This window comes from Leptidea sinapis, chromosome 16, assembly GCF_905404315.1.
Source record: "Leptidea sinapis chromosome 16, ilLepSina1.1, whole genome shotgun sequence".
Taxonomy (NCBI): domain Eukaryota; kingdom Metazoa; phylum Arthropoda; class Insecta; order Lepidoptera; family Pieridae; genus Leptidea; species Leptidea sinapis.
Genome location: NC_066280.1, coordinates 12102748 through 12130023, shown reverse-complemented (window position 1 = coordinate 12130023; position 27276 = coordinate 12102748). Strand labels below are relative to the sequence as shown.

General features: G+C 37.1%; 1 protein-coding gene and 1 long non-coding RNA gene across 5 annotated transcripts in view; one reads left to right on the top strand and one right to left on the bottom strand.

The window, feature by feature from the left end:
* The window catches only part of LOC126968665 (neuroglian), an 87029-nt gene extending 69669 nt beyond the window's left edge, over nt 1-17360 (top strand). For 3 of the 4 annotated variants that reach the window (XM_050813697.1, XM_050813696.1, XM_050813698.1), the window contains exons 11-16: nt 269-430; nt 1125-1933; nt 2787-2950; nt 3879-4089; nt 6432-6529; nt 10742-17360. In XM_050813697.1, coding sequence (XP_050669654.1) covers nt 269-430; nt 1125-1933; nt 2787-2950; nt 3879-4089; nt 6432-6529; nt 10742-10857 — 1560 coding nt within the window. In that variant the 3' untranslated portion in view covers nt 10858-17360. Of the gene's footprint in view, nt 1-268; nt 431-1124; nt 1934-2786; nt 2951-3878; nt 4090-6431; nt 6530-8134; nt 9101-10741 lie in introns of all 4 variants that reach the window. The other variant, XR_007730268.1, reaches the window with a different exon arrangement.
* The window catches only part of LOC126968782 (uncharacterized), a 559194-nt gene that overhangs the window by 100807 nt on the left and 431111 nt on the right, over nt 1-27276 (bottom strand). The gene's annotated exons all lie outside the window — the stretch shown is intronic.

The following is a 27276-nucleotide window of genomic DNA, read 5'->3' as shown; positions in this document are numbered from 1 at the left end:
TGGAACTTTCTAGATCATTCCCGAGATTTTCAGAATTTTACATTAGTTAAAGAAGGACAGATGTATATAATTTCACATTGTTGCACCCACAACCACCCACTTCCAGCCATCCCGAACAAAGTCCCTTATGCACACCAGGGGACCGAGGGGTATTTGCCATCCCAACGGTGCGGATGACGGAGAAAACCGTGGACATACGTAGGAACATTAACATTTTATATAATATATTAATGAATTATAAGATATTAAAAAATGTGTTCTGTTGCAGAAAATGCCACAAATAGAGCACAACGGCCCCGGTTTCTACTACCTGGTGTCGTGGCGACGCAACATAAGCGGCGCGGCATGGAGTGAGCAGCAAGTGCGGGACTGGAACCAGAACGAGTTGGTGGTCACCAACACGCCCACCTTCCAGCCCTACAAGATCAAGGTTAATTTGTCTCCGAAACTGGAAATTTTCAATAGCTTTCAGTATATATTTTAACAAATTTATAATAACAAAAATAATCTTGTATTTAAGATACAATTTTTTATAGAAGCAATATACAAAATTTTCAAGGTTTTCCATCTCTATCTTTTAATGTTTTGTAAATTAAGTAGTATAAGAAGAAAATGAGAAAAAAAAATGAAAGCAATAAGTGATATATTTTTTATTAAAATTTCATTAGTAAGAATAGCTTTAACACACATGTACAATTTATTGATTTAGACGTTACTTTGCGGAAATCCATAATAATACAAATGATTTAAGTTTTCTTTAGTGTTAATTCCGTCTATATTTGTTTTTAAAACAACTCGACACGTGTTTCGCCTCTACACGAGGCATCCTCAGGACGTGTTGTCTCGCCAGAATCTGGCACGATTCTTTGATTTGACATGTCTCGTGGCGTGTCTCGGCGAAACACGTGTCGATTTGTTTTAAAAACAAATATTGACGGAATTAACACTAAAGAAAACTTAAATCATTTGTACACATATACAATGGTAATTAAAAAGAGGGATTAATTTTAAAACTGAAATTACTTAGGAAATGTAAATATAGAGCTTCAGTCTTTAGAAATTAATTTAAACAATATTTAAATCAAGTTAGTGCTTAAAATAAAATATAAATATTTAATGTGCAGGTCGTAGCCGTAAACTCTAAAGGTACATCAAATGTAGCTCCTGTCGAAGTAATTGGTTGGTCCGGCGAAGACACGCCTCAGCAGCCGCCCGCTAACTTCTCTCTTGTCCAAGTCACCTCTGGAACGACTGCACTGTTATCATGGAATCCAGTCAGTCCTGAATCTGTCAGAGGACATTTTAAAGGCTACAAGATACAAACCTGGGTGGATGGAGACGAAGACAGACTCAAAGAAGTGTTAGTAAAAGCAGACGCATCAAACACACTAGTATCTGTATTCAAACCGTTTAAGAAAAACAACGCGCGAATTCTAGTGTACAATGGAAGATACAACGGGCCACCGAGCGAAACACTCAGCTTTGTTACACCTGAAGGCAAACCCGGAACTGTAAAGTCTTTTGAAGCTTATCCAATTGGCTCTTCGGCAATGCTACTCAAGTGGGATAAACCAATGGATGAAAACGGTGTTCTAACCGGATATAAAATATACTACCAAAAAGTTTCTGGAACAGCTTTAGGACCATTACAGGAGAGAAAAAAGGAAATTGACCCTAAATTTGACCGTGCTAAGCTGGCGGGCTTGGAGCCTAATACTAAATATAGGATTGAGATTCGCGCTAAAACTAAAGCTGGAGAGGGAGACAAGTATTATGTGGAGCAGAAAACCAAAGCTATGGTGAACTCGGTGCCGGATATCCCCGTGTTCCAAGTGAGCACCTTACCTGCGAAGGAGGGCTCGGCTCATATACTTGTGCGGTGGCTGCCTTCTCTCGACGGACACGCTGGCAGCCATTTCATGGCTTGGTACAGGTAAGAAATACTTAATTACTGGATAGATAGGTACATAATTTAAACATCCGAAGGATTAACCTTCAGGGCATTTCTGTACAGAGCACACTTAAGGAACTCCTGACATAGAGAAGTTAATTGACTCCCATATATTTTCCAATTATGATCAGGCATACCTAAATGGTATGTTCCAGGCCCAAGAGTGTCGTAAGAGGCGACTAAGGGCTTTTACCACTCGTAGGCTTCTTTGCACAGGATCCGGCTAGATTATGGCTACCACAACGGCACCTTTTTCTGATGTGAAGCAGTAAGTAAGCATTATTGTGTTTCGGTCTGAGGGGCGCCCTAGCTAGTAAAATTATTGGGCAAATGAGCTGTAACATCTTCTCAAGGTGACAAGCGCAATTGTGGTTCCGCTACGAAGTTTTGGGTTTTTTCAATAATCCTGAGCAGCACTGCATTGTAATGGGCGTATCAATTAACATCAGTGAATGTGCTGCCAAGTACTTTGGGCACGTTACACGAATACAAAACTCCATGGAACGACTCGTCGTCCAAGAACGAGTGGAAGGCAACTGGTCACGAGCTCGGTCACCTACGCGTTGGATAGACCTGATAAAGGCTGCGACACAAACCACCATAGTGCTATGTTCCCGCAACGCGAATACCGTGGCAAGTGGAGGCGCATTGCGAGGGCTGCATTATCCACCATAGATACGGCTTGTGTGTGTACCTACAGTCCCATCATGCAACCACGACCACTCTGTCATGGGTGAACGACTAAGGAGGAGGAATGTCCTTCTCGTATCGTCCCTTATTCTCATAAAAAAATATAATAAAAAACTTATAGTCACAATGACTTCTCTACTTACAGACTGAAGGGTCATCCGGACTGGCTGCACAGTCACGAAATAACGGAAGACGACTATGTGGTGCTGACGGGGCTGGAGCCGGGCCAGGTGTATGAGGTGAAGGTGACGGCTCACGACGGAGAGTACTTCAGTACCAGCGAGGTGCGCGACGTGGATACCACCACGGGTATGTGCCGCTTCACACAGCTCACCATTAATTTATTATTCGTTTTAAATTTTCTCCCACTTCTGGGAGTTACAAAAACAATAATTTTATGTTGTACCTAAACTTATCGACGATGCGGAACCCCCGTTGGTGAGTGCTACAGTCGTTTACTCTTGAGTGCAGGTTCGGATCCCGCATCATGGTATTATTATGGTTATGATATAAGCACTTAAATCTGTAGATCTATTTTGCCTTATACATGTGCTTGTATGCACGCCCTAGCGATGACTATTCTCATTGTGATGAGGTAGTTGGGCAACGTTTAGAGATTTTTATCCCTTATATATTCAGAGTTCTAATTTATATCTAAATCAGATCCTCCAGGCCTATCAGCTTAAAGGGGCGCAGTAACCTCAGTGGACACTAGTGGGGTAGGTCCCCTGCCAGGATATTGACTTGCCCCACAGACCTGTGTAAATACTGGACAGGTTGTTCTATATGTTTGACAGCAAATTTGTTGTGCCTATTTGAAGCGCCACTCGCGAACGTCCAGAGGACTAATTCTGATGTATAATACAATTGGCTGCGAAGGAACGTAGTATTTTTGCATTTTGAATTAATTTCGGTCGTTTTCCGTGCTATTTATACTTCAGGTATGAACCTAATAAAGTACACAATTTTTTTTTGTAAATAGTTTTCCTATCGTTGTTTGTTTAGCTGCGGCGCTAGTGATGACAGATCACTAGTTTTAGTACCGCAGACTCTCGCTACATGGCCAACAGTGCCAAAATGGTGAATATCAAACAGGCACAAAAGCACTTTGACAGCCGCCAGTCCAGTGGTATAAAGTAGAGGTCAGTGACCTGTCCTCAGTGCGGCCGCAAATGCAAATGGCCGCACAATCCAGATTATTAAGTTGTCAAGTAATAATGAGAGTGTGTGTGTCCAGACCCGGTGATCATGCGCGAGGAGGCGATGGCGACGGCGGGCTGGTTCATCGGAGTGATGGTGGCCCTGGCGCTGCTCCTCCTGGTGTTGGTGCTGGTGTGTGTGGTGCGACGCAACCGCGGCGGCAAGTACGACGTGCACGACCGCGAGCTGGCACACGGCCGCCGGGATACACCTGACGCACGCGGCGGCTTCCACGAGTACACGCACCCGTACGTTACGATCACTTCTTTTGAAGTGAAAACTTCTTTAAATCAAATCAAATCAACTTTATTTGCAAGATAAAGTAATAATAAGATGTTGTTGGCTTATAATTAACAGGTGCTCTTATCCTAACCCATAAGGCATGCAAACTTATAGTGGAATGCATAGTCAGTTCACGTTTTAATTTCTGTAACAATTGTAATATACTGTACTACACTAAAAAAAGATATACATCCCAAGCAAACTTAGATTAACATCAATCATACAATAGTTATTATTTCATAAGCTTATGCATTTTAATTTATAATATTCAAATTCAAATATTTTTATTCAAAATAGGATGTGACATCACTTATGGAAAGTCAAAAACTACCACCCATTCCAAAATGAATGCCTCAGACCTGAGAAGAATGGGCGCAACAAACTCAGCGGGCTTTTTTTTTCATCAAATAAATATGTTTACAAAGTAATATTGTACAATTAAACTTATTATATAATAGCCTGAGGGCGGTCACTCTATTCCCAATCTGTGTATCATTAAGAAAGTCGGCTATGTTATAGTAACCTTTACCACACAAACGTTTTTTAACAATTCTTTTGAATAACGTTATACTTTTGTTTTGAACATTTTCTGGGATCTTTGTCTGTTCTGGTGTTAACATTATGGTTATGACAGTTTCTGGCAAATTCACTATTATAATATAATGTCAATAGCTACACAATGATGTTGAGTTCAGTCGAAGTTAATTTTTATTATTTAGTATTTTATTGTCAAGAAAAATCTTTTAATGAGTAGTATGCTTTTATTATTAAGTAAGATTTGAATGACTTCTTAAAGTAGAATATCTAAAGAAGAAAGAATTTAACATCGTTGTGATTTAAAAGTCGATGAAACGAAAAAACGACGACACATAAATTCATAATACATGGGAGATAATGAGATAGGAAGCATTATACATATAGTGTTTTGGTACCAGGCGATCATAGTTGAAGAAGAGATTGTCTTATGTAAGACGCGAGATACCTTAATATATTCTGAACTTATTACTACATAGACACCAGGAGAACATATTATATATATATTAGTGGTGATAGTAATGTCTTTCATAGCGGTTGAAATTAATATGGTGTATAACTCGGAACAAATTATAACCTACCTACGTCATAAAGGCATAATTGATTCTATTAGAATTCTTTTTGATGTCACTTCTAACACTACCACCGCTTTGGAAACAAAAAGCGCTGTGAGACAGAAGAAGTGGCACAAGAAACTCTACCAGCATTCTTTTATGCGCGCTTTTAAATAAAATATACAAAATTGTACAGTCATTGTTATTGCTATAAAATAATCATAATCTAGTCTAAGGCTGTCCGATCACTTAGGTATTCAGCTTTGGAGTAGTAGGATTTACGACAGAGCCATTTTAGAAGTGAAAGCTTATTTAGCATCGTTGTGAAAGTCGATGAAACGAAAAAGCGATACACATAAATTCATGATTTAACGTGGGAAAAACCACCGGTGCTACCAGGCGATAATAGTCGAATAAAAGATTGTCTGTTGTATGACGCGAGTATACCTTAATATATTGTGACATCAAGCGCACGAAGTATTACTACATAGACATCAGGAGAACATAAATATGGTAGCGGTGATAGTAATGTCTTTCATAGCGGTTGAAATCATCTGTCATCCTAGCCACACGTACCAGGACTTCATATGCAGTTTAGAGGTTCATGCACAATGAAGGTTTCTCTTCTGACATGTGTACTTTGTACGCACGCTTTTTTTTGTTTATTAGGAAAAGCAAACAACTGCAACTTACAAAGTAGCTAAGTAAAGAAATAACATATAAGTCTAATAAAATTGAAGTCAGATATGCTATCCCCATCTTACTATGTAAAATGTTGAGGTATTCAGTGTTAGGTACATAGGAAAAGTATTTATGCTATACTAATTGAAACTAAAGATAAATTATTAATAGTCTAAATAATATAATATATAAAATAATATATTGTATAAATATAAATTATCGTATATTGCATCAACCTCTAGAGCTTGAACTCATTCTTTGCTGGCGATTAAATTTAATTCAAAACTTCAGACATGACTTTTTTGTGTATTTTATTTGAATAATATTTCTAAATTGGTGAATAAATCAAGTTTGTTTTATTCAAATCGCAATGTACATTTAAATACTAAATATTTGAGGTTCCTGAATAAACTTATAATCAAAAATATTAATTGATGCGATAATTATATATTAATTTAATTTTTTTATTGTATTCCTAAGTCTATGTGTAAGAGCATGAAATTTTAACATAATGCCGTAAATAATTACTTGTGTTTTAGATTGGACAACAAGTCTCGACACTCCATGAGCAGCGGAACTAAACCTGGCGCTGAGAGTGAAACTGATTCCATGGCTGAGTACGGCGAGGGTGAAACAGGTATGAACACAGCACAATTATGATGTAACCAAAGATAATGTAATAAGAGGGGACTGCCTAAGTAAAAATTGAAATTTAGCTTAGTATGAAACATGCAGTCATTTGACATAAGTTTGAAATAGTAGTAATTACAGCATGGCGATTGGTGACGAAGTATAGTCCGGCTAAGTTTGAAAACCAACAGTTGCTTAAAACGTAGTGGATTTCGGCTATCTCCGTTTTTTACAAGATTATAACCGTCAACCTGTCAATGACTGCACGTTTCATACAATTGAGTGTATCGCTTCTATCTTAGAGAGTTTTGTTAGGCTGTATCTAACTAGCTGTCAGCATCCGACAGACGTTGTTTAATATGTAATAAATAAAATACTGCTTATTATGAATTGTCAATAATATTTCATAACATCAAGAATTATTTCGTATAAATATGCTCCCTGTTGTTATAATGAAATTGTTTCACAGTAGAACTGTGGCAGTAGAAAAGGCAGTATCGGGGTTATTACAAAAAAGTTGAACAGGTGTTGAACATATGTTTTAAAAAAGATCTATTACAAATCTGTGTCTCTTTGTTGTTTAGCGTTCAACAATCTTCTGACATTGCTTATATTTAAACACGAGTCGAACTTGAACTTCCTTTTTTTTACACGCTTTTTATTAGCTTCACCTGTATGTGTTGTTGTTTGTTATCGACTCATTTGGGCGCGATTTTGACCCACTTTAAACGGTAAATGATAAAATTATTACACTTTCCAATTTGCAAAATAAGGTTTTTGTTAATATATAATATATTTTTTTCATTTATCGTCAATAAGGCAGGAGTTGATGTTACTTCTTAATTTCAACCTTTATCTTTTCAACCAGAGCGTTTTTTTTGTTTTTTAAATCTTCTTTTATTATTTCCTGTACAATTCAGTTTATGTTGTGCTTAACGATGTTTTAGTTAAACACAAGCTGAACACTGTTTTGTAATAGAAAAAGATAAAACATTTTAGATGACTGATGTTGTTGTGATTAGGTCGCTGTCTAACAAAACACGTGTCTAAGCCATTTTTAAGTTATTTTTTTGTAATAGCATCGTTTGTATTTAGTAGATATTGCATGTAAAACACTGACCTCTACTATATACCACTTGACTGGCAGCTGATTTTGTGCCTGTTTGATATTCGCCATTTTAGCATGGCCATGTAGCGAGAGTCTGTGGTACTAATACTAGTGATAACAACCTCAGCTAAACAAACATTGATAGGAAAACTATTTTTGAAAATAAATGTGTATTATTACGTTGATTCCTGAAGCATAAATAACACGGAAAGCGACCGAAATTAATTCAAAATGCAATAATACCTCAGAGTACTGTACGTACCTTCGCAGCCATTTGTATTATACGTCAAAATTAGTTCTCTGGACGCTCGCGAATGGCGCTTCAGACAGGCACAAAAAATTTGCTGTCAAACATTACATATTATGGGACAGCCTATCCAGTGGTATATAAATCAAAACATCACTGACTTGTATAAACAAGTCAGTGATGTAAGATAATAGTTTTCTTGTGTGATATTGTCGCTTGTGTGTGTGCGTGTGTTTGTATGCATGTGTGCGTTGCAGCGGGCATGAACGAAGACGGCTCCTTCATCGGGCAGTACGGTCGCAAGCGCCGACCTCCTGCATCCAGCCACCAGGACTCGGCCTCGCAAGCCTTCGCCACGCTCGTCTAGACATCACCACTCCCACCATCCAAACTATCCACCCACTTAAACTCCGGCTTTTTAAATTAATGAACGATCTTGATCATTGATTATCTCTTGACAAATAATTGTATATTACGCAGCTAGGGAGAAAAGTAGATCAATTTCACTCGCGGTGACAATATCCTACTTATACGTATACGATTTTTTTCCCCACCTGGATGAAAAGGTCGCTTTTAGTCCCTGGTACGAGGGACAAAAGTCGTCTACTTTTGTCCCTTTTGAGCTTTCATCAAGGTGGGATAAAATAATTATTTACGGCCTTTTTAAATAAAAATTGACTTATCTTTACAAGTTTGGCGACAGGTCGCAATTTGTCAATGCTATACGAATTATATTTAGACAAGAATCATAAGTGATTTCTTGCATTGGTTTAACCAATCTGATTGCATTGATTTAATCAATCTGATTGCATTGATTTAATCAAAATCATTTGTAATTTTAACAATGAAAATGCTACTATATCTCTTCAATTGGTTGTGTTGCAGAATCTCTATGCCCGTTACAGTTTTCATGGCGATTTGAGTCTGTATACTATTTCATAAATAGTTTTCCTAGACTTAAGTTTTCGCCTCTGGTGGGTAATTAAAAAAAAATAAGTAATATTAAGTACACAATTCTAAGTATAAATTAGTACGTATAAAAGATTTAATTAATAATGAGTGAGTTAATGTGAATGTTTCTTTATATAAAGTTTTATTTTATCACGATTTTGTGTTGAGTTTGCATTTATACATTAGTTAGAGTAGGATAGATAGATTTATTTCCTTATCCGTCCTTGACCTACCCCAGTTGCCTGCGCTACATTTGTTTATTCTTTTGTGAGGTATGCTTTTTATTTTTATTTTGCATTTTTTTTCATGTTATTATGACATGTGTTAAGCATATTAATGCATGTTTTTTTTGCAGCAATATATCGTTTCTTGTTCTGAAATTTAAATTATTATTTTGCCGTTAATCTGATTAGCGTTTAAGTTAGTTTAAATATACAAAATAGTTGCAATACAACAAAATACCAAAAACCTGTTTGAAAAAATAAAAAAAATTGTTAATAATTATTGAGTTCATTAGTTTTCTCGTTATATATTTTGAGAATCGATATTTAAATGTGTTTTAAACATATATTGTTGGTAATTCAAAAGATTTCTTTAACCCTTATTTATAGTAGAAAAGCTTCCATTTTTCCTGTACCCCTGACAACGTGCTCCTGCAAAGGTCACGAAACGTCGGGTTAAATAATAATAAACTAACTTCTGAAAATACACAGTTACATTAAACGCCTTCTTATCCTTTAAAAAGTATTTTAATTAAACAATAGCTATTTTAAGATGAATTGGAAGCTAGTATTGAAAAGTGACTTACTTTTAAAATGATTACTTGTTTGGTCAGTGTGCGCTTATTTTATTGAATAAGATATCGCTGTCACGCTCGGCTATGTGTCTTTTAGATAAATTCTACTTGAGTCGACTAGGGGAGCGCGATCAGACACAACAAAATTTACTAATTTATACAATATATATGGTAATTGTAATAAAGTTTGTTGTATCTTGTATTATTAACTTCGCCATATTAAAGGTTTCACTTGTATTGTGTTTATCAAGTCATCCCTACTAATATTATAATTGTGAATGTTTATTGCAAAATAATAAATGGAGGGGTTGAAATAGGGGATGGCAGTTTGTATGGAAATTCGTCATTATCGAAGATAAAACCATGAAAATTTGTATTTAGGCACTTGAATAGATAAACATTTGTTCGAGCATTTTTGAAACTTTGACCTACATGGGGATGAAATAGGAGATTAAACTTCATAGGGAAATACTATTAAAGAGAATGTCCACAGTGACAAGGGATAAGCGCTGTATCATAGAAGACTTGAAAGAGCAGTTTTTATATTTAGTATTATTTGAAAAGTATCCTAAAAAATAAAAAAAACAGTTCAAAGTAACTATTCAACGCATAAGAAGTCGCGGGTTAAAACTTGCTGTAATACTAGTACTAGCCGTTCCCGCCCGCTTCGCTGGGCGAATTTCAAAAGGAAATAAATTAATAAAGGAACGATAAGTAGCCATAAACCATCAAGGATAAACTTCGCATCGAATGTTGGTAGTTTCATCTCGATACGATCAGTGATTTAGGCGTGATTGAGCCTCAAACAAAGACCATTTTCATTATATATAATGACGAGGAAATAACCTTCGTATTGTTTTTCTGGTGATCACTCATAATTGGATCATCGAAAGAAAACTGCTCGAGTATTTGTCCCAGCGACGTCCGTACCGTACGACAGCCCGAGCACGAGTGTCGCCAGTGCGGCCGTATTTATAGGGCTCGGCGCACGTACACGTGTTTTCAATTCAATCTGTTTTTTAACAATAATTTCACACCACAATGTAATCAAATGATAACATATGATATATATATATTAGTATTAATTCCAGTATGTTGATTGTATGTGTGTGTGCAGGTCGCTTCACGGAGGACGGCTCGTTCATCGGTCAGTACGTGCCGGGCGCGCGCGTGCTGCCTCCTCCCCCCGCGCCGCCGGCCCCGCCCACTGACACGCCTCCAGTCTACGTGTAACGCGTTACACTAGATAATGCGTCATTTACACTTTCTATAAAACAAGTTTAACAATTCAATTTTATGAACACCGAAGCTATGGTATCAAACTCAACTTTACCAATAAGTTACACTAAGGCTGGGTTTCACCATATTAGCTGTTATAGTTAATATTTAAGTCAAATTTAACTTCAACATAGACTGCGGAATGTGTTGTACCAACGTATTCCTTAGCATAGTTGGACTTAATTCCAGGAAAACGTTTTAAGCCACAATCATGTCGAAATTGAGTTAAGAACACAAAGCTGGTCAAGTGATTCATATTAATGGACTGACAAAAAATGGCAGCCCTGCTATCACTCTTTAAATGACATCATGACTTAGTAGCCCAACCCACATGTATGGAATACACTAATATTTATTAAACTTTAAACGTGTTTAATCACATCATATTTTAAGGAGTTCGTAAATTCCTTAAAATGTGATGTTTGTTGCTTGCAACGTTTTTTTACGAACTAAGTCCAGTTAAAGTTGAAAACTGAAATATTAAATCAATATCGAACACTTATTTAAAACTTTGGTCGCTATTTAACAACGTTTACGGTTAACAGTTAAGAGTTATGACGTCATCTAAAAATTGTCAAATGGTGCAACACATCTTTTGCTTAACCAGTAGCTGAACATGTTTGTCATGGCTAAAGTTAGTTGGTGAAACCCAGCCTTAGTGTCATCACAGTTCGGACAACACAGTTCGCTGTACTACATCTTGAGCAGTGTTTGACACACAATTTGCAATTTGTTATATGGATTTTATCCGTATTAAGAAATAACTTTTTGAATTTCGATTTATGCTAAATATGCAAGCTTCATTGTTTCTTAACAGAGTAATGAAAAAAGAAATAGATGTTGTCATGGCGGCTTTTGTGTGACACGTCAGTTGTTATAAATAGTGGCTCTTTTAATGTGAACTAATTTCATATTTTGCTTGACAACTATTGACTCTTGCAAAGAATCTCATAAGAATTGCGAATGTTTTCTTTATTAATTGTAATCTATATTAAATACAAACTATTGTAATAATAACGTGAGAGTTGAACAATTCACACAAGATATATCAACGATGCACGTTACTCGAACGGTTGGCTCAGTTGGAAGAGCGTTCGCATCGTTCATAAAATTTGTTTTCAAATTATATTTGTAATAATAATTTCGTATAGTTATCACAGTTCACTATCAAATATCTGTCGGTAGAGTCTCAATGAATTTTGTTTAAATTATGTGTACTTTCGTTCTGAGAGCCTTTCATCTCATAGTTTTCCCAACGATCAATGTTTGTGTTTATATGAGACTGATTTTAAGTAATACCTACTGTTGTAACTGTCACTAAATACCCCTGTGTCCTCTCACATCCGTAGCTTTGAAATTGTCTTAAAAATACCTTCTAAGTAGCTAGCAATCTAAATGTTTCGTAGATCTGTCACACTAAACACATCTCAAATTAACGCCAATATTGTGTCATGTCTACGAAACGCTTAGACATAGGTGTAGTTGTATACATTTAAAAGACGGTTGCGCGAACTGTCTGTAATGATCCGGTTTGTGTAGGAGCTATCCAGACGGGAGTTGGAGCTATTTTTGTCAAGTATTGACGTCTTGGTTAACTGCTCGCGAAAATAACACACGATGCGATATGTCAATTGATCTAGGAGTATAGACACCGGATTTGGTACAGCTGGACTATCGAACAGTCCTGTGAGCGCCTCGCACCAATTGGTCTGGCGTCGTACTCGTTAAGGTCGGTCTGCGATACACCATCAAATATGGGCCACTATCGGCAGCTAAGGTGGGCAACGCTTTTCTTGACACCTGTTGTTGCGACTGTCCATGAGCGGTTGCCTCACCTCTCCCAATCCCGTGAGCCTCGTGACCGTTTCCCCCTCCTATATTAAAAGAAAACTACCAGGCAGCGTTCGATGGTTCGGCCGTACCAAATTCGATCATGTGTTTAGGCTATTACAACATTTAGGTCGGCCAGACATTGATTTTTTTCGTTGAATATATGCTTCAATCGGTTCTGCGGTATCTTTAAAACGGATTAACGTTCTAGATTCACTCTATTCTATTCGAACGACAGTCATACAGAATTCCTATTATTTTTTAAATCGGAAAAATGTAACCGGAATACGTATATTAGGTTCGTATACCTTAGCCCTTTAAATTATAAAAAAAATACATTGATACTTATTTTTATATTTGGATATGTACAAACAACAATTCGAAGGGAATTGATTTTATTTTTCAAACAAAATAATATTCTTCTATAACACATTGACCAAGCTGCGAATATCATTTAGAGCTAGTTTTGAAGAAATAAAGAAATCAATTGAATTATCATTATGATATTAAAATCGTATTTTTTTACGTGTCGACAAATGTATAATATTACTTATGTAGATCGCTTATTGTATTCCATGCATAACAATTTTTTTTAGAAAATTTGTATTAAAAATTTACAAGTACCCTCAATATTGAATACTATAGTTTCATCCATAGCATCGTGTGGAGCAGTAGACCGCAGACGACACGAAATCTTGTTCTCGTTCTATCCTGTGCGTAGAACATTTCTAGAATCTTCTTAATATTCATTGAATCTCACCCGTAGAAAGTACACAGCTGGAATGCTCTCTGCCCTATATTTTTGTACTCGTAACAGCGTTGTAAGGTAACAATCGCGTTAGGTTAACATTAAGGCTTTATGTATTTTCTTATATTTAATGTGAAGTTTGCTCGACACGGTAGACTATTGCAGAATGAGACGACCCGGTGCGAGATTGGATTAAATTATCGATATCGATAATTTTTTTCCTAATCTTTGCCGTGAAATATATACGAACTGTATTATCTGCTTGAACTATAGTGTTGTTATTCGGCATCGATTTATCTACTCTCGCGCCACGTGTCAAATTCACACAATAGGTAAATATTTTTGTCGCGTATGGCAATTGTCTCTCTCTCTTACCGACACATGTTGTATTTCGTGTTAGAATTAAGGCTAAGAATGTGTTAACTAATCCTAGGCAGATAACGCGCTCGCTTCTCGCAAGTAACTTTATTCATTATAATATTAATCGTATTTTCATGTTTGTATGCACGTTCGATATTATTATTATTGACTTCTCCCGCACAATTGACAGTTGAGCTGGCAACACTAAAGGTGTCAGTTCAGCTGCCAATATTAGGGATATGTGTCGCGATGTTTTATGTATCTATTTATTTATTTATTACGCCTTAAAGGTGTCGGGTCCTATGAAACATTCCACGAGGTGAAACCACATGTTGATTTTGTTATGCGAGTATATGTTCCCAACGCCCGCGTCTGTCAGATTTAATCTGAATCATGTTTGAAAAACTTAAGTCCGTATTCCAGAGGTCTCGATGCGTTGTCTATCAAGAATGTTGCTGTCTCTTTCATGCACAGTTGTATAATAAAACACTTTAACTAACCACTTGAATAGAATATATATTCAATTATTTCACTATAATCACAACTATATGCAAATAACACTAAATTATTTATAACTATAGGGCAATCGGGTGACCAACAGCCAGCACGTCTGAGCTTTCGAATGCCCCAACAAGAAGTACCTAATAGCTGAGATAAATTCGTAATAGTTACCCTACTACTAATCTTAATAATACGAAACTACCAACTTCATAATAAAGAGACATCAGTAAGATTTTATATTTATATAATCTAATATATAAAATTCTCATGAAATTTTCAGTGCATATTGGGTAGGACTGAGAAGCGGACAACATCTATTTTTCATCCCCCTAAATGTTAAGGGTGGTCCATGCCAATTTTTTTTTTTAATTTTTTTTATTTTATTTGATTATGAGTCAGCATTAAATACATATAACTTCAAATTTTCACCCATCTACGATCAACAGTTACTTTTGTATCGCGATTTTAATATCGGCAATACAACGTTTGCTGAGTCAGCTAGTATTATATAATATTACAATTGCTAAAAATATACTTAATGTAATAACTAAAACAATATAATATTAACAGGTTACAAATTATTCTATTAATATTATCAAAACTGAATGTTGGTACTAATTGTAATGTGAAATAACCATAATAGTCTCAGTGATAACTGTACACTTGGAAAATAATTACGTTATTGAGACGCCTTCTGGAAGACGCACTTTAGACTGACGCCAGGGTCGCTCACCAAGCGCTCGTTCCTGAAGCTCCGTACTCCAAGGAGACACTGACAGCAGTGACATTCTATCATCACTTTCGGCTCATCAGCGGCAAGAGGCATCATATTTATGTCAGCTCTTGACAATGACTGCCCTAGCTACCGATATGCAGTCGCTTGTCCATTGACGTATCGGTGATCAGAGAACGTAAATACGTGTAGTATATATTCTATATATTAACATATTCGAAAGTGCGTGTTTAAGAACGCATTCGTACGAGCGCACCCGCACCGAGCGCACGTCCCGTTACTACAGTTTGTTTGGTCCGTTTGCACGCGAATTTGAGCTTAATTAACCTCTCGTACCTTATGCATTATTTAACGCACTGTTATAATACCCCCTTGATTTGTTGTTAAGATGTCTTTATCACTCGTAGTAAGATAATATATATATTATTTAATTAATTAATCTTTAATATAGGAAGCCTTGTTCGAATCGCGTTACGCCGCTTTTTAATATTATAACGTTTATATATTGATAATGTTGACAGTACGAAATTAACTGTAACCACTGCCTTTTCCTGAGAATATTGTGTTCAATGTGTGTGTATGTGTATGGACGCTGTTAATATACATTCGAGATTATCAATCATAATCGTGCGCGGGTCCACGTAATATCAACAAAGGAATCACATATATTATTAGTGTAAATTTCGCCGAGACTGAGTCTCGTGCCAGAATTTGGTCAACATCTCCTGGGGATGCCGCCTACTGTAGCGGCGAAACACATGTCGAATTGATTTAAGACGAATCTTGGCGGAATTTACTTTCAAGAAGGCTCACGACATTTGAATATTTATCTATTTCCACAAAATAACGCCTTATTCAATCAATTGTTAAAACAACGGTGATGGTTCCCGCCGTGGGCCCGTGCAGAAGTCTCTCATGCACAACAAACGCATTTAAACCGCAGTCACAAAACCTCTTTATAATCTCGATAATAATATCCCCAGTGAACATTCGTAGTTATAATTTGTGCGGTCACTGAAGTCGTAGCGAAAATATATTGTTATTACTTATAGGTAATTTATGTTATTGTGTAAACCGCTAGTTGACGTACGATCTTAATACGTGTCGTGTGGAAATAGACGCTTCTGACGTTGATTTGAATTCAGAATATTGAATTAGTCTGCAAGCTGTTGGCAGTTGTTTATGCAATGCAAATAAAAAAGTAACAGACGGTATAAAGCTCTTTTCAGACTACGCTATAATATAATAGCATATAGTTCATATCACAACAATATCGCTCACCATGGCTACATTATTATGGACACGTTAACAGTTCTCTGTACGATATATTATTGGCTTACTCAACGCAATAAAATTGAGCGTGTGCTCAGTTCATGCTGTGCTATATTATGATGTTCAAAAAGTTTGAAATCACCACCTTCTCTGAACTTTATATCATTTGATATCCATGCTCTAGAATTCTTACGTTGTATAATAAAACACTTACGAACCACTTGAATAGAATATATATTCAATTATTTCACTATAATCACAACTATATACAAGTAACACTAAATTATTTATAACAATAGGGTAGTTGGGTGACCAACAGCCAGCACGTCTGAGCTTTCGAATGCCCCAACAAGAAGTGGCCAATAGCTGAGATGAATTAGTAATAGTTACCCTACTACTAATCTTAAGAATACGAAACCACCAACTTCATAATAAAGTGACATCACTAAGATTTTATATTTATACAATATGAACTTTATATCATTTGATATTCATGCTCTAGTATTCTTTCGTAGCATTAATGACAAGATAGTGTCGAATTCCGCATTGTCATCATCAATCGATGAGATTTCAAGACTATCCCGTAATAAATCCATTGTGTCGATCGTGTGCACACTCTTGAAAGATCGCAGTCAACTGAGCTTGCTATATACTATAAATACTAGGGATTATATCGCGTAATGTGAACGCCGTGCTATATAGTATAGCATTAGGTCCTTATTTGCTGTACAAAATATCACAATAGTATAGCGTAGTCTGAAAACAGCTTAACATGATGGGATGCGATTTACACATTTAAGGTTAGTCAAGTAATATTTAGTGAGAAGCGTTTATTTAATTTAGTTTTACATGTCGTACTTTTAACAATAATGATTGTAACATGACACCGTGAGTTTCAGTTGACGAATTAAAACAATTAGTTTATGATTTTATTTGGTATTAAGTGACGGTAATTTATTGTATCTACGATGGATATTTTTTTATGTTGCATAGAAAATAAATTTTAAGAAATTATTTTGTTTTTTCTTTCGATGTACCTACTGAGGTAGCTCAAATAGCTTTTCCAGTCGACTTTTGAAAAATTGTTTAAAAATGCCTATCTTCATGAATTTGGAGTACTGGAGTGCTGTTTGTGGTAGCGTTAATTTAGAGAACTAAAATAAAATAAAACTTTAAAAAATTAAGTCATTGATCTTTATGACATATGCCTACTTTCTTGGTGATAAGTGAATGCCCAATATCTTCGACATGAGTTCTTGTAAAAATATAACTTGTGACTGTCTGTCATCAGCGTAAATTTACTTCACCATAAAATCATATCCACAAGTAAATAATACAGGGCCTAAGATAGATCCTTGAGGAACCCCTTTATTTATTTGGACAAGCCGCGAAGAGATCACATTTACCTCCGGTTTTCAGATTCAACAACTCGGCGAAAACCACCTCAAACTACTTTCATCTTTGCCGTTGAATCTCAATTTGGCTAAGAGAATTAATTGAATCAAATGCAGAGTTAAAAAAGGTGTGGTCTTTCATCACGTCAAAACTAGACCTAGATATAGTCTTAAGCGACTCAGAAAAAATTGAGAGTATGGCCGTATGGTATTTAGATTTCCTCATGTTTCAGTCCCTTCGGACTGCTATAGTTAAAGATAAATAAACTTTAAAAATAATGTTTGAGTTTTTCTATAAAATGCGAAGAAACTTTTTCCATAACCTATATAAATAACAATACGGTTACATCGGTCAACATCATAATTGTTTTTTGTTGTTGTATATGTTTAATCCTGGGTTGCTGCAACCGCGCTCTTTGGTGATTGTACTGACAGTTCTGTTAGATACCTATAGTTGAAATGATGGATTAATAAATTATGGAAGTAGCTCTCCAATCGCCGTGCCGTCGTTGACGCCGGTGCTAACGCGTTTATTCCGGCACTCATATTTAAAAGGCGTAGTCCCTGACTGATCATTCGATCCAAAAAAAGGAGACATTTCGTATCCGGCAAACTACAGGCCTATTGGTATTACCTCCCTGCTCTCCAAAATCATAGAGAGCATAATTAACCGCCAGCTCTTGGTGTACCTAGAAAGTCACCAGTTGATCAACGACCGACAGTACGGCTTTCACCATGGTCGGTTGGCAGGCGATTTTCTGGTATACCTAACAAATATATGGGCAGCTATCGAAATCAATGTGAAAGGCCTGGCAATTAGCCTGGATAAAGCGAAGGCTTCTCTCAAAACTTCCATCATTTGGACCCAGGAGCTTATGCAAGTGGAGCTCCAGCTTCCTCAGTGGGCGCAGCATAACCCGAAGCCCGTGAAAGCTGGAGCTCCCAAGGCTGTGTGCTATGTCCCACACTGTTTCTTCTGCATATGAATTATCAATGATATGTTGGACATCTCTAACATGCAGACGACAGCACTGGTGATGCCGTATACACGGCCCAATCTTGTGTCTTCTATCGAGTCCTCTCTTGAGAAGGTCGCGAAATGGGGTAAATTGAACCTTGTTCAATTCAATCTCGAAATCTTCAGCCATTGCCGATTCCGCGGTCATCTGGAGGGCAAAGCCAAATTAGCTTCGAAGAAGCTCGGTGTCATTAATAGATCACGGCAATACTTCAAGCCGGTCCACATTCTATTGTTCTACAAAGAGCAGGTCCGGCCACATATGGAGTATTGCTGTCATCTCTGGTCTGGCGCACCCCAGTATCATATCGATCCATTTGACGCGAGCACGCAGAGCAGCTCGAATTGTCGGTGACCGTGAACTCTGTGAACGGATGGATCACTTGGTGTTGTTTAGAGACGTCGCTTCATTGTGCGTCTTCTACCGCATTTATCACGGGGAGTGTTCCGAAGAGCTGTTTCACCTGATTCCTGCCGCCGAATTCCACCTTCGCACGATACGCCACAAATTAGGATATTATCCCCAACATCTGGATGTGTCCATAGTGCAGTTTTCAAGGTTTCCTAACTTTCTTCCACGTACTACAAAGCTATGGAATGAGCTTCCTTGTGCGGTGTTGCCGGGACGATGCGACATGGGTACCTTCAAAAAAAGCGCGTACACCTCTCTTAAAGGCCGACAACGCTCCTGTGATTCCTCTAGTGTTGCAAGAGAATGTGGGCGGCGGTGATTACTTAACTCTTTGTCCCCCTTTTCCAATAAAAAAAGACATGTATAAGTAACAACTTAACTGAATTAGTGATTAATTTAGAATGGGCAAGTATTCATATTAATAACAGACCGAAATTTTAACTATTTTAGCCGTCGGTAATCCGAGCGGCACTTTGATCTTACAGACTACAGATAACTCTTAGTCTAAGCCTTTTGATTGTGTTCAATATTCAACGCTGGACAAGAAGCTATATCATTATGGCATAAGAGGAACTGCACTCGATCCTCTGATTTCATATCTAAGCAATAGAATTCAGAAGATCGTCGTGAATGGCAGGAGATATCCTGGGACTCCTCTCAGTATGGGGGTACCACAAGGGTAAATTCTTGGACCGTTCCTCTTCCTTATCTGTGTAATTGGGAATCACACTTCACTGATATTCAATGTGAAAAGTTATGTCTGACAAAGTAAACGATATTCTATCTGACATCGTGGGGTCCTTATTGGCTCGCCTAAAGTTCTTTACCCGAAATTGTTCTTCCTCACTATTTGTAATCCGAATGATCATTCTTCCTAAAAATTTTCATCCTAAAGTTTTCATTCATACTATTTGTAGTGCTACCGGCGATGCTCATAACACTGATGTTTCCGAAAATTGTAATTGATAACATCATTAATGTAAATATATTACATAACCTAACCTAACCAATTTTAATGAATTGTAGTTGATAAAAAACTTGTGGTAATGTTATTCGAATACCATCAAACCAAGTACCATTTCCTCGGCTAACATTAGATTTGACTCTGCATGCTTTTTTACTGCATATAAAAGAGCCCACAGTCCGATTGGATGAATATACAATCGTCATTGGTTTTTTATGATGATTACAATTTTTTTGCCATGGAATCATTCCATTGCTCAGCAAGGGCAAGTGCTTGCTCGCGCGTACCCAATCGCTGATGGGTCCATTATGAATAAAAAGAAATCTAAACAAAAAAGATATGACTTTGAATAATAGTATAAACGATGGTTATGTTGAGAAAATATAGGAAAACAAATAAAAGTATAATAGGTGTTTATTGCTACTGACATTATGAAGTTGAATGCTTCGGAACTATTAACATTAGAGACAATTTAATTAGGAATTGTGATTGTTAGGATGAAAAATGTTAGGAAGAACATTATCGGAGTTGAAATTTTAGGTGAACTTTGGCGCACCCGGCATCGTGTACTGGTTTCGCGCTAATAACCTAATGTTAAATAGCAAGAAAACGAAATATTAAAACCCCATTTGTCGTAACACCGCTTTTCGAGAACACTTCTCTTAAAGCCGCGCCTAGTATCGGATTACTGGGTCTCGAAATCTCGAGCGAATGCCAATTCCGTGGCCATCTGGAGGGCAAAGCCAAATTGGCTTCGAAGAAGCTGGGCGTCATCAATAGAGCACGGCAATACTTCAAGCCGGCCCACATTCTAGCGCTCTACAAAGCGCAGGTCCGGCCACACATGGAGTATTGCTGTCATCTCTGGTCTGGAGCACCCCAGTATCTGCTCGATCCATTTGACCGCGTGCAACGTAGAGCAGCTCGAATTGTCGGGGACTCAGTGCTTTGTGAACGGCTGGAGCTCTTGGCGTTGCGTAGAGACGTCGCTTCATTGTGTGTCTTCTACCGCATCTATCACGGGGAGTGTTCCGAAGAGCTGTTTAACCTGATTCCTGCCGCCGAATTCCACCTTCGTACGACACGCCACAAGTTAGGATTTCATCCCCACCATCTGGATGTGTGGCGGTCCTCTACAGTGCGGTTTTCAAGGAGCTTTCTCCCTCGTACTACAAAGCTATGGAATGAGCTTCCTTGTGCGGTGTTTCCGGGACAATACGACATGGGTACCTTCAAAAAAAGAGCGTACACCTTCCTTAAAGGCCGGCAACGCTCTTGTGATCCCTCTGGTGTTGCAAGAGAATGTGGGCGGCGGTGATCACTTAACACCAGGTGACCCGTACGCTCGTTTGTCCTCCTATTCCATAAAAAAAATATAGATATAAAATTTAACGCACTAAATATCAATAATGTAGATGCTAGTGTTTTGTTAAACGGAGAGATGATAAAACCGCTGGAATCTGCTATATTTCTTGGCATTCCTCTGGATTCCAAATTACATTAATGGGGCCCCATAAGGTAGCATTGGCGAATTCACTTAGTTCTGCAGTATACGTGGTTAATAAGATTAGACAATTAGTTAACACCTAGATACAGCGCGACAAGTTTACTTTAGATATTTTCATAGTATTATGTCCTATGGTGTCCTAGTATTATGGTATATTGCTATGGGGTAACGCTGCCGATATTCATACAATATATGTGCTGCAGAAGAGGACTATTCGCGCTATTTATAACCTAGGTCCTAAAGAATCATTGAAAGTAAAATAATTTAAAGAAATTTACATCTTAACTTTTGTTTCCCAATATATTCTTGATAATGTTATGTATGTCAATAGGTGAACTTGCTAGAAACTGTCATAACCATAATGTTAACACCAGGAACAATAATAAACTTATAATGCCTGCTACTCGGCTAAGTCGAGTTCTTAAAAGTCTTATGGGGGTGATGTACATGTATATGCTTTTACAACAAGATCCCAAAAATAAATACAAATGTATAACGAAATTCAAAAGAATTGTTACAAAACGTTTCAGTGTTAACAGTTTATCTTAGTATAAATGACTTTTTTTAATGATACCACAGATGGGGGTTGGAGCGATAGCCCTCCGGCTATTAATTGTACGATATTACTTGATATTAATGTGGACTGAAGCTAACCGTAAGTGATAGTAAAAGTATAGTAATTTTATGTATTTATATGCCGACCAACTCCTATGATAATTTTGTTGATTTTAATGATTGTTTAAGCGCAATGCACACTATAGTTGAGGTGGAAGAGAATAGCGGGGTTGAGGCCTTTTACATGTTAGGAGACTTCAATGCTCACCCTAATGAACTTTTTTATAATGAAATGTTGAGCTTTTGTGAAGTCCAAAATTGGATATGTATTGACACAAACTTATGTGCCAATAATACATATACATTTCATAGTGACGCTCATGGTTGCAACAGGTGGTTAGACCATTGTATCATCACTGAATCAGCACGAACTACAGTTATGAATGTATATGTACAATATGACGTGTTTTGGTCGGATCATTATCCCTTAGTTGTGCAATGTAATTTGAACAACATTACATCTGAAATAGCTGCAGTAACATCCAGTGTAACTACGCATAACTCTATTGCTAATTAGCAATAGAGTTAAGTGGGGTCTTAGAAACAACGATCAAATAAATCAATATCATGCATTGTGTGATGCTGAATTTAGAACTATCGGAATACCCCCAGAAATGATTAGTTGTTGCGATAAGTACTGTAATAATAGAAGTCATCAAGCTATTCTTGATAATATGTATGATAATATTGTAAAAACATTGTCATACGGAGCTGCTATATCATACAAGAATAGAATTTTCAAAAAATCTAGCCACATTATTGGGTGGAATAAGTATGTTAAGGGGCCTCACAAAGAGGCGCGATTAAAATATCAAATGTGGGTTCTTGAAGGACGTCCCCCAAAGGGTAAAACATATAATGAGATGACAGAGGCTAAAAAAATCTTTAAGTCCAAATTAAAATGGTGTCAGGATAGGCAGGATCAGTTTAAAATGGACCAACTTGCTTCTAATCAGGCTACCAAAGATTTCAAAAAATTTTGGAATAATACAAAGAGCCTCAATGTTAAACCGACCTTCCCAGTATATATTGGTGATGCAAATGAGCATAATGAAATTGCGAATAATTTTAAAAACCATTTTTGTATACGGTCACCCCTGCATTCCGATCTGTACAAGGTGAGCGATGCTGAGATCTTAAATACGTATGAAAACATAAAAATACCGGCCAAGTGCATTTCGGATATTATTTCAAAAATGCAACGTGGAAAATCTCCTGGGTATGACAGTCTCAGCATCGAGCACTTTAAGTATGCTGGTGTTCATCTTCCGCGTGTTCTCTCTCTGTTTTACACTTTGTGTATAGGTCATTCATATTTACCGGAAGCATTAATGCGAACTATTGTCATCCCTGTTGTGAAGAATAAAACAGGTGACACTTCTGACATGAGCAACTACCGTCCCATATCCCTTGCTACAACCGCGGCTAAGATACTTGACAGCTCGCTCAATAAGCAACTTGGTAATTATATTCAAATCCATGATGCGCAATTTGGTTTTAGAACTGGAACGTCAACGGAAAGTGCTATATTAACCTTGAAGCATACTGTCGGGTACTATACCAATAGGAAAACCTCAGTATTTGCTTGCTTTCTAAACTTGTCTAAGGCGTTTGACCTGGTGTCATATCCAGTACTGTGGGACAAGATGAGAAGTGCAGGAGAGCCAGAACGGTTCACTGCCCTAATCAAGTATTGGTATAACAATCAAAAAAATCAGCTGAGGTGGATGGATGCTCTGTCAGATGATTATCGATTAGAATGTGGTGTTAGACAGGGAGGTTTAACGTCTCCGTTACTCTTTAATCTTTATATGAATCACTTAATTGAGGAGCTGAGCAGCACACACGTTGGATGTCACATAGATGAAACCTGTTGCAATAATCTTAGTTTCGCAGATGATATGGTACTGCTTAGTCCCTCAATCGGAGGACTTAGGAAGCTTATTTCCATTTGCGAGACATATGCAGCGGCTCACGGCTTAAAATATAACTCATTAAAGAGTCAAGTTATGATATTTCGAACTCCAAAACACAAGTCACGAAATTATCCTTGCTTATTTCTCGCAAATAAAAAGCTAGAGATTGTTGATAAGTTCAAATATTTAGGTCACATCATTTCGAATGACTTAAGCGATGACTACGACATAGAGCGGGAGCGTAGAGCGCTGTCAGTGAGGAGTAATATGCTCGCCCGCAGGTTTGCTCGAAGCACAAATAATGTCAAAGCGTTATTATTCAAAGCGTTCTGCCAGTCTTTTTACTCGAGCAGCTTGTGGGTGTCATATTCGCGCGGGGCTTATACCGTTCTACGTGTCACATATAATAATGCGTTTAGGAGGCTGTTAGGGCTGCCGTGGCGTTGTAGCTCTTCTGGAATGTTTGCTGAGGCATGTGTGACTGTTTCCATGCCATAATGCGCAAAAAAGCGGTCTCCATGTTGCAGCGTCTACGTGTAAGCAGTAACAGCATCCTAAAGATGATTGCTGCCAGAGCTGACTGTTCCTTCCAGAAACACTGGATACAGTTAGCTCTAGGTTTATAAATATATTTCACTAATAATACTAACGTAGTTCATAATAAATATTGTTACTAATACATTTACTAATATATATGGAGATGTCTCTGAATTAAATAAATAAATAAAATAAATTACTATATAAATAAAAATTACTATATATATATTAAGAGAGAGAAAGAGCACGATGAGTTTCTTGCGTCCGTTCTTTTCAGGTCTGAAATATACTTTTTCGAATGGGTGGTAGTTTCTGACTCTCAGTAAGTGATATATCATAGGATATGTAGGTATAAAGTAGGAACTCTGAATGAAAATATTTGACATACTTGGTCGTTACACGTTTTCGAAAATTTGTGGAGCTTTATTATTCAACACCAATTACCCTTTTACAATCTTTGAGCGGATAGCACATGTTAATAAATGTTAAATTTTTATTCAATTGTTGACATTGTATTATTTAAATGCCAGAATCGTTTTTGTCTGATTTGTGCCTGCTAATTTCTGTAATGGTAGGACCTATTCTGATGGGATTCTCGCTGTCTGTTAACTCATTTTACGCAGAGATCTTTAACTTCTTTTGTATATAATCTTCTATTTCCATGATGGGGTAGGCCTCCGTTAGCTGGCGTTATGATTTCTATTCTGGGCCCTATGTGATCTTTCCAACACGTTTGCGGTCTTCCTCTTCACGTTGCTCTCCCCAACGTTGCCAATCTATAACTTTTTTACCGTAGGTCCTAAGGTAACTAAGGCTACTTTTGTTGTAGGTCCTATCAAAATATGAATTATGCCCGATTTTATCAATCACAATGGTACGTTATCGTCGGAAAAGTCGCGAGCGACCCTTGGTATATCAATATTTATACGTGTATAATTCCTACGTGGTATACATGTTGCAGCTTGTAAAGACTAGCTAGTGCTAGCGACTTCGTCCGCCTGGAATTCACACTCCGGGTAAAGAAAACAATGAACAATTCAGTCAGAACTTGCTTAATTATTATGCGATTAAAAAACGTTTATACGTTATAAAATATTGTTGTATATATGAAATTAATAGTTTTTCTTGCTGGAGCTAATATAAATAAATTTATTTATTTATTTATTTTTATTTATTTATTTATATAACCACACTACATCCATCATTACAGGTTTAACCTAATGCGACAGAGTAATGAACAAATAAAGTTATAACAATACTATCATTGAAACACATATTCGTAAAAGAAAAACTTAATTAATTGGATAATATTACTCTAATTGAATGCAAACTATACAATACGCAGCTCTAGTGAGTTCACTCATCGAACAAGAGAACAGGTCTAAGTGTTCGGACATCGCGTTGAGCACCTGCAGCGCACGCGTGTGCGGTACGCGCTGCAGAAGGTTGGTGCGTGCACGAGGCACCAATAGCAGCGGTGGTCGCCGCCGTCCTACGTACTCGTCAGGGACACACAGCAGTACTGACTCCAGGAGCCTAGGACTGTGTATGTTACCTCTATTTACTTTTAGTAAATACATAGCTAAAGCGACTTCTCTTCTAACCACAATTTTGTAATAACCCACCATGCCTAACAGAAACAAAGTAGGATACAATAATGGGTAGCCCGGATATACGCCAAACTGCTTGAGATACATGAACCTAAGGAACTTATTCTGTATACGTTCAAGCATAAATTTATATTTAGCCTCATGGGGAGACCAGATTGCAGAATTACATTCAAAGTGGCTTCTAACCAGTGCATCGTACAATGCTCTCAAAAGGCCCGATATTTGTAAATTGGTTTGCTAGCCGTAACATTAAACCTAAGTTACGATATGCTTTCTTGCAAATATCAATAATATGGATCCTAAAGTTCAAGTCAGCTGTAAAGCACACTCCTAAGTCTCTGACCTCAGTCACCATTTTAAGTAAGTTTCCTCCCATATGATATTGTCAGCTTTGGTGACGCCCGAATAGGTAAGCAACGTCTTAAAAAAATAAACAAAGTTCCAATAATTGGTTTATAGTATGAAATATGTATTGTTATTTTTATAATGATTATTTAGTGCTTATCAAAGCGATAACTATTAGTAATACCTACTATTACTACAGTTTCAAAGTTTTATATAGTATAGTTTTTTAAGTATCCTACGGGAACTTTTTAATTTTCCAGAATAAAAAGTTCCTAAGATGTTGACCGGGGATATAAGGTACCACCATGAAAATTTAATTTCGTTTAAATCGACCTAACAGTTTCAGAAATTAGACCGTACAAACAGAGAAACAAATATCTTGAAAAATAAATCTGGATTTGTTCTATTTCTCTACATCACCCTGACTCGGTTTTCAGCATTTTCTTTTCTATATACAGAAAATCGATCTCTACAATTTTATTATTAGATTAGATTCCTTGTAGGTGTGTATTTTCTTAACCTACTCCAAAAAGAGGAGGAGGTTCTCAATTCGTCGGTATGTTTGTTACCTCAAAACTTTCGACTGGGTGAACCGAATTTGATTGTTCCTTT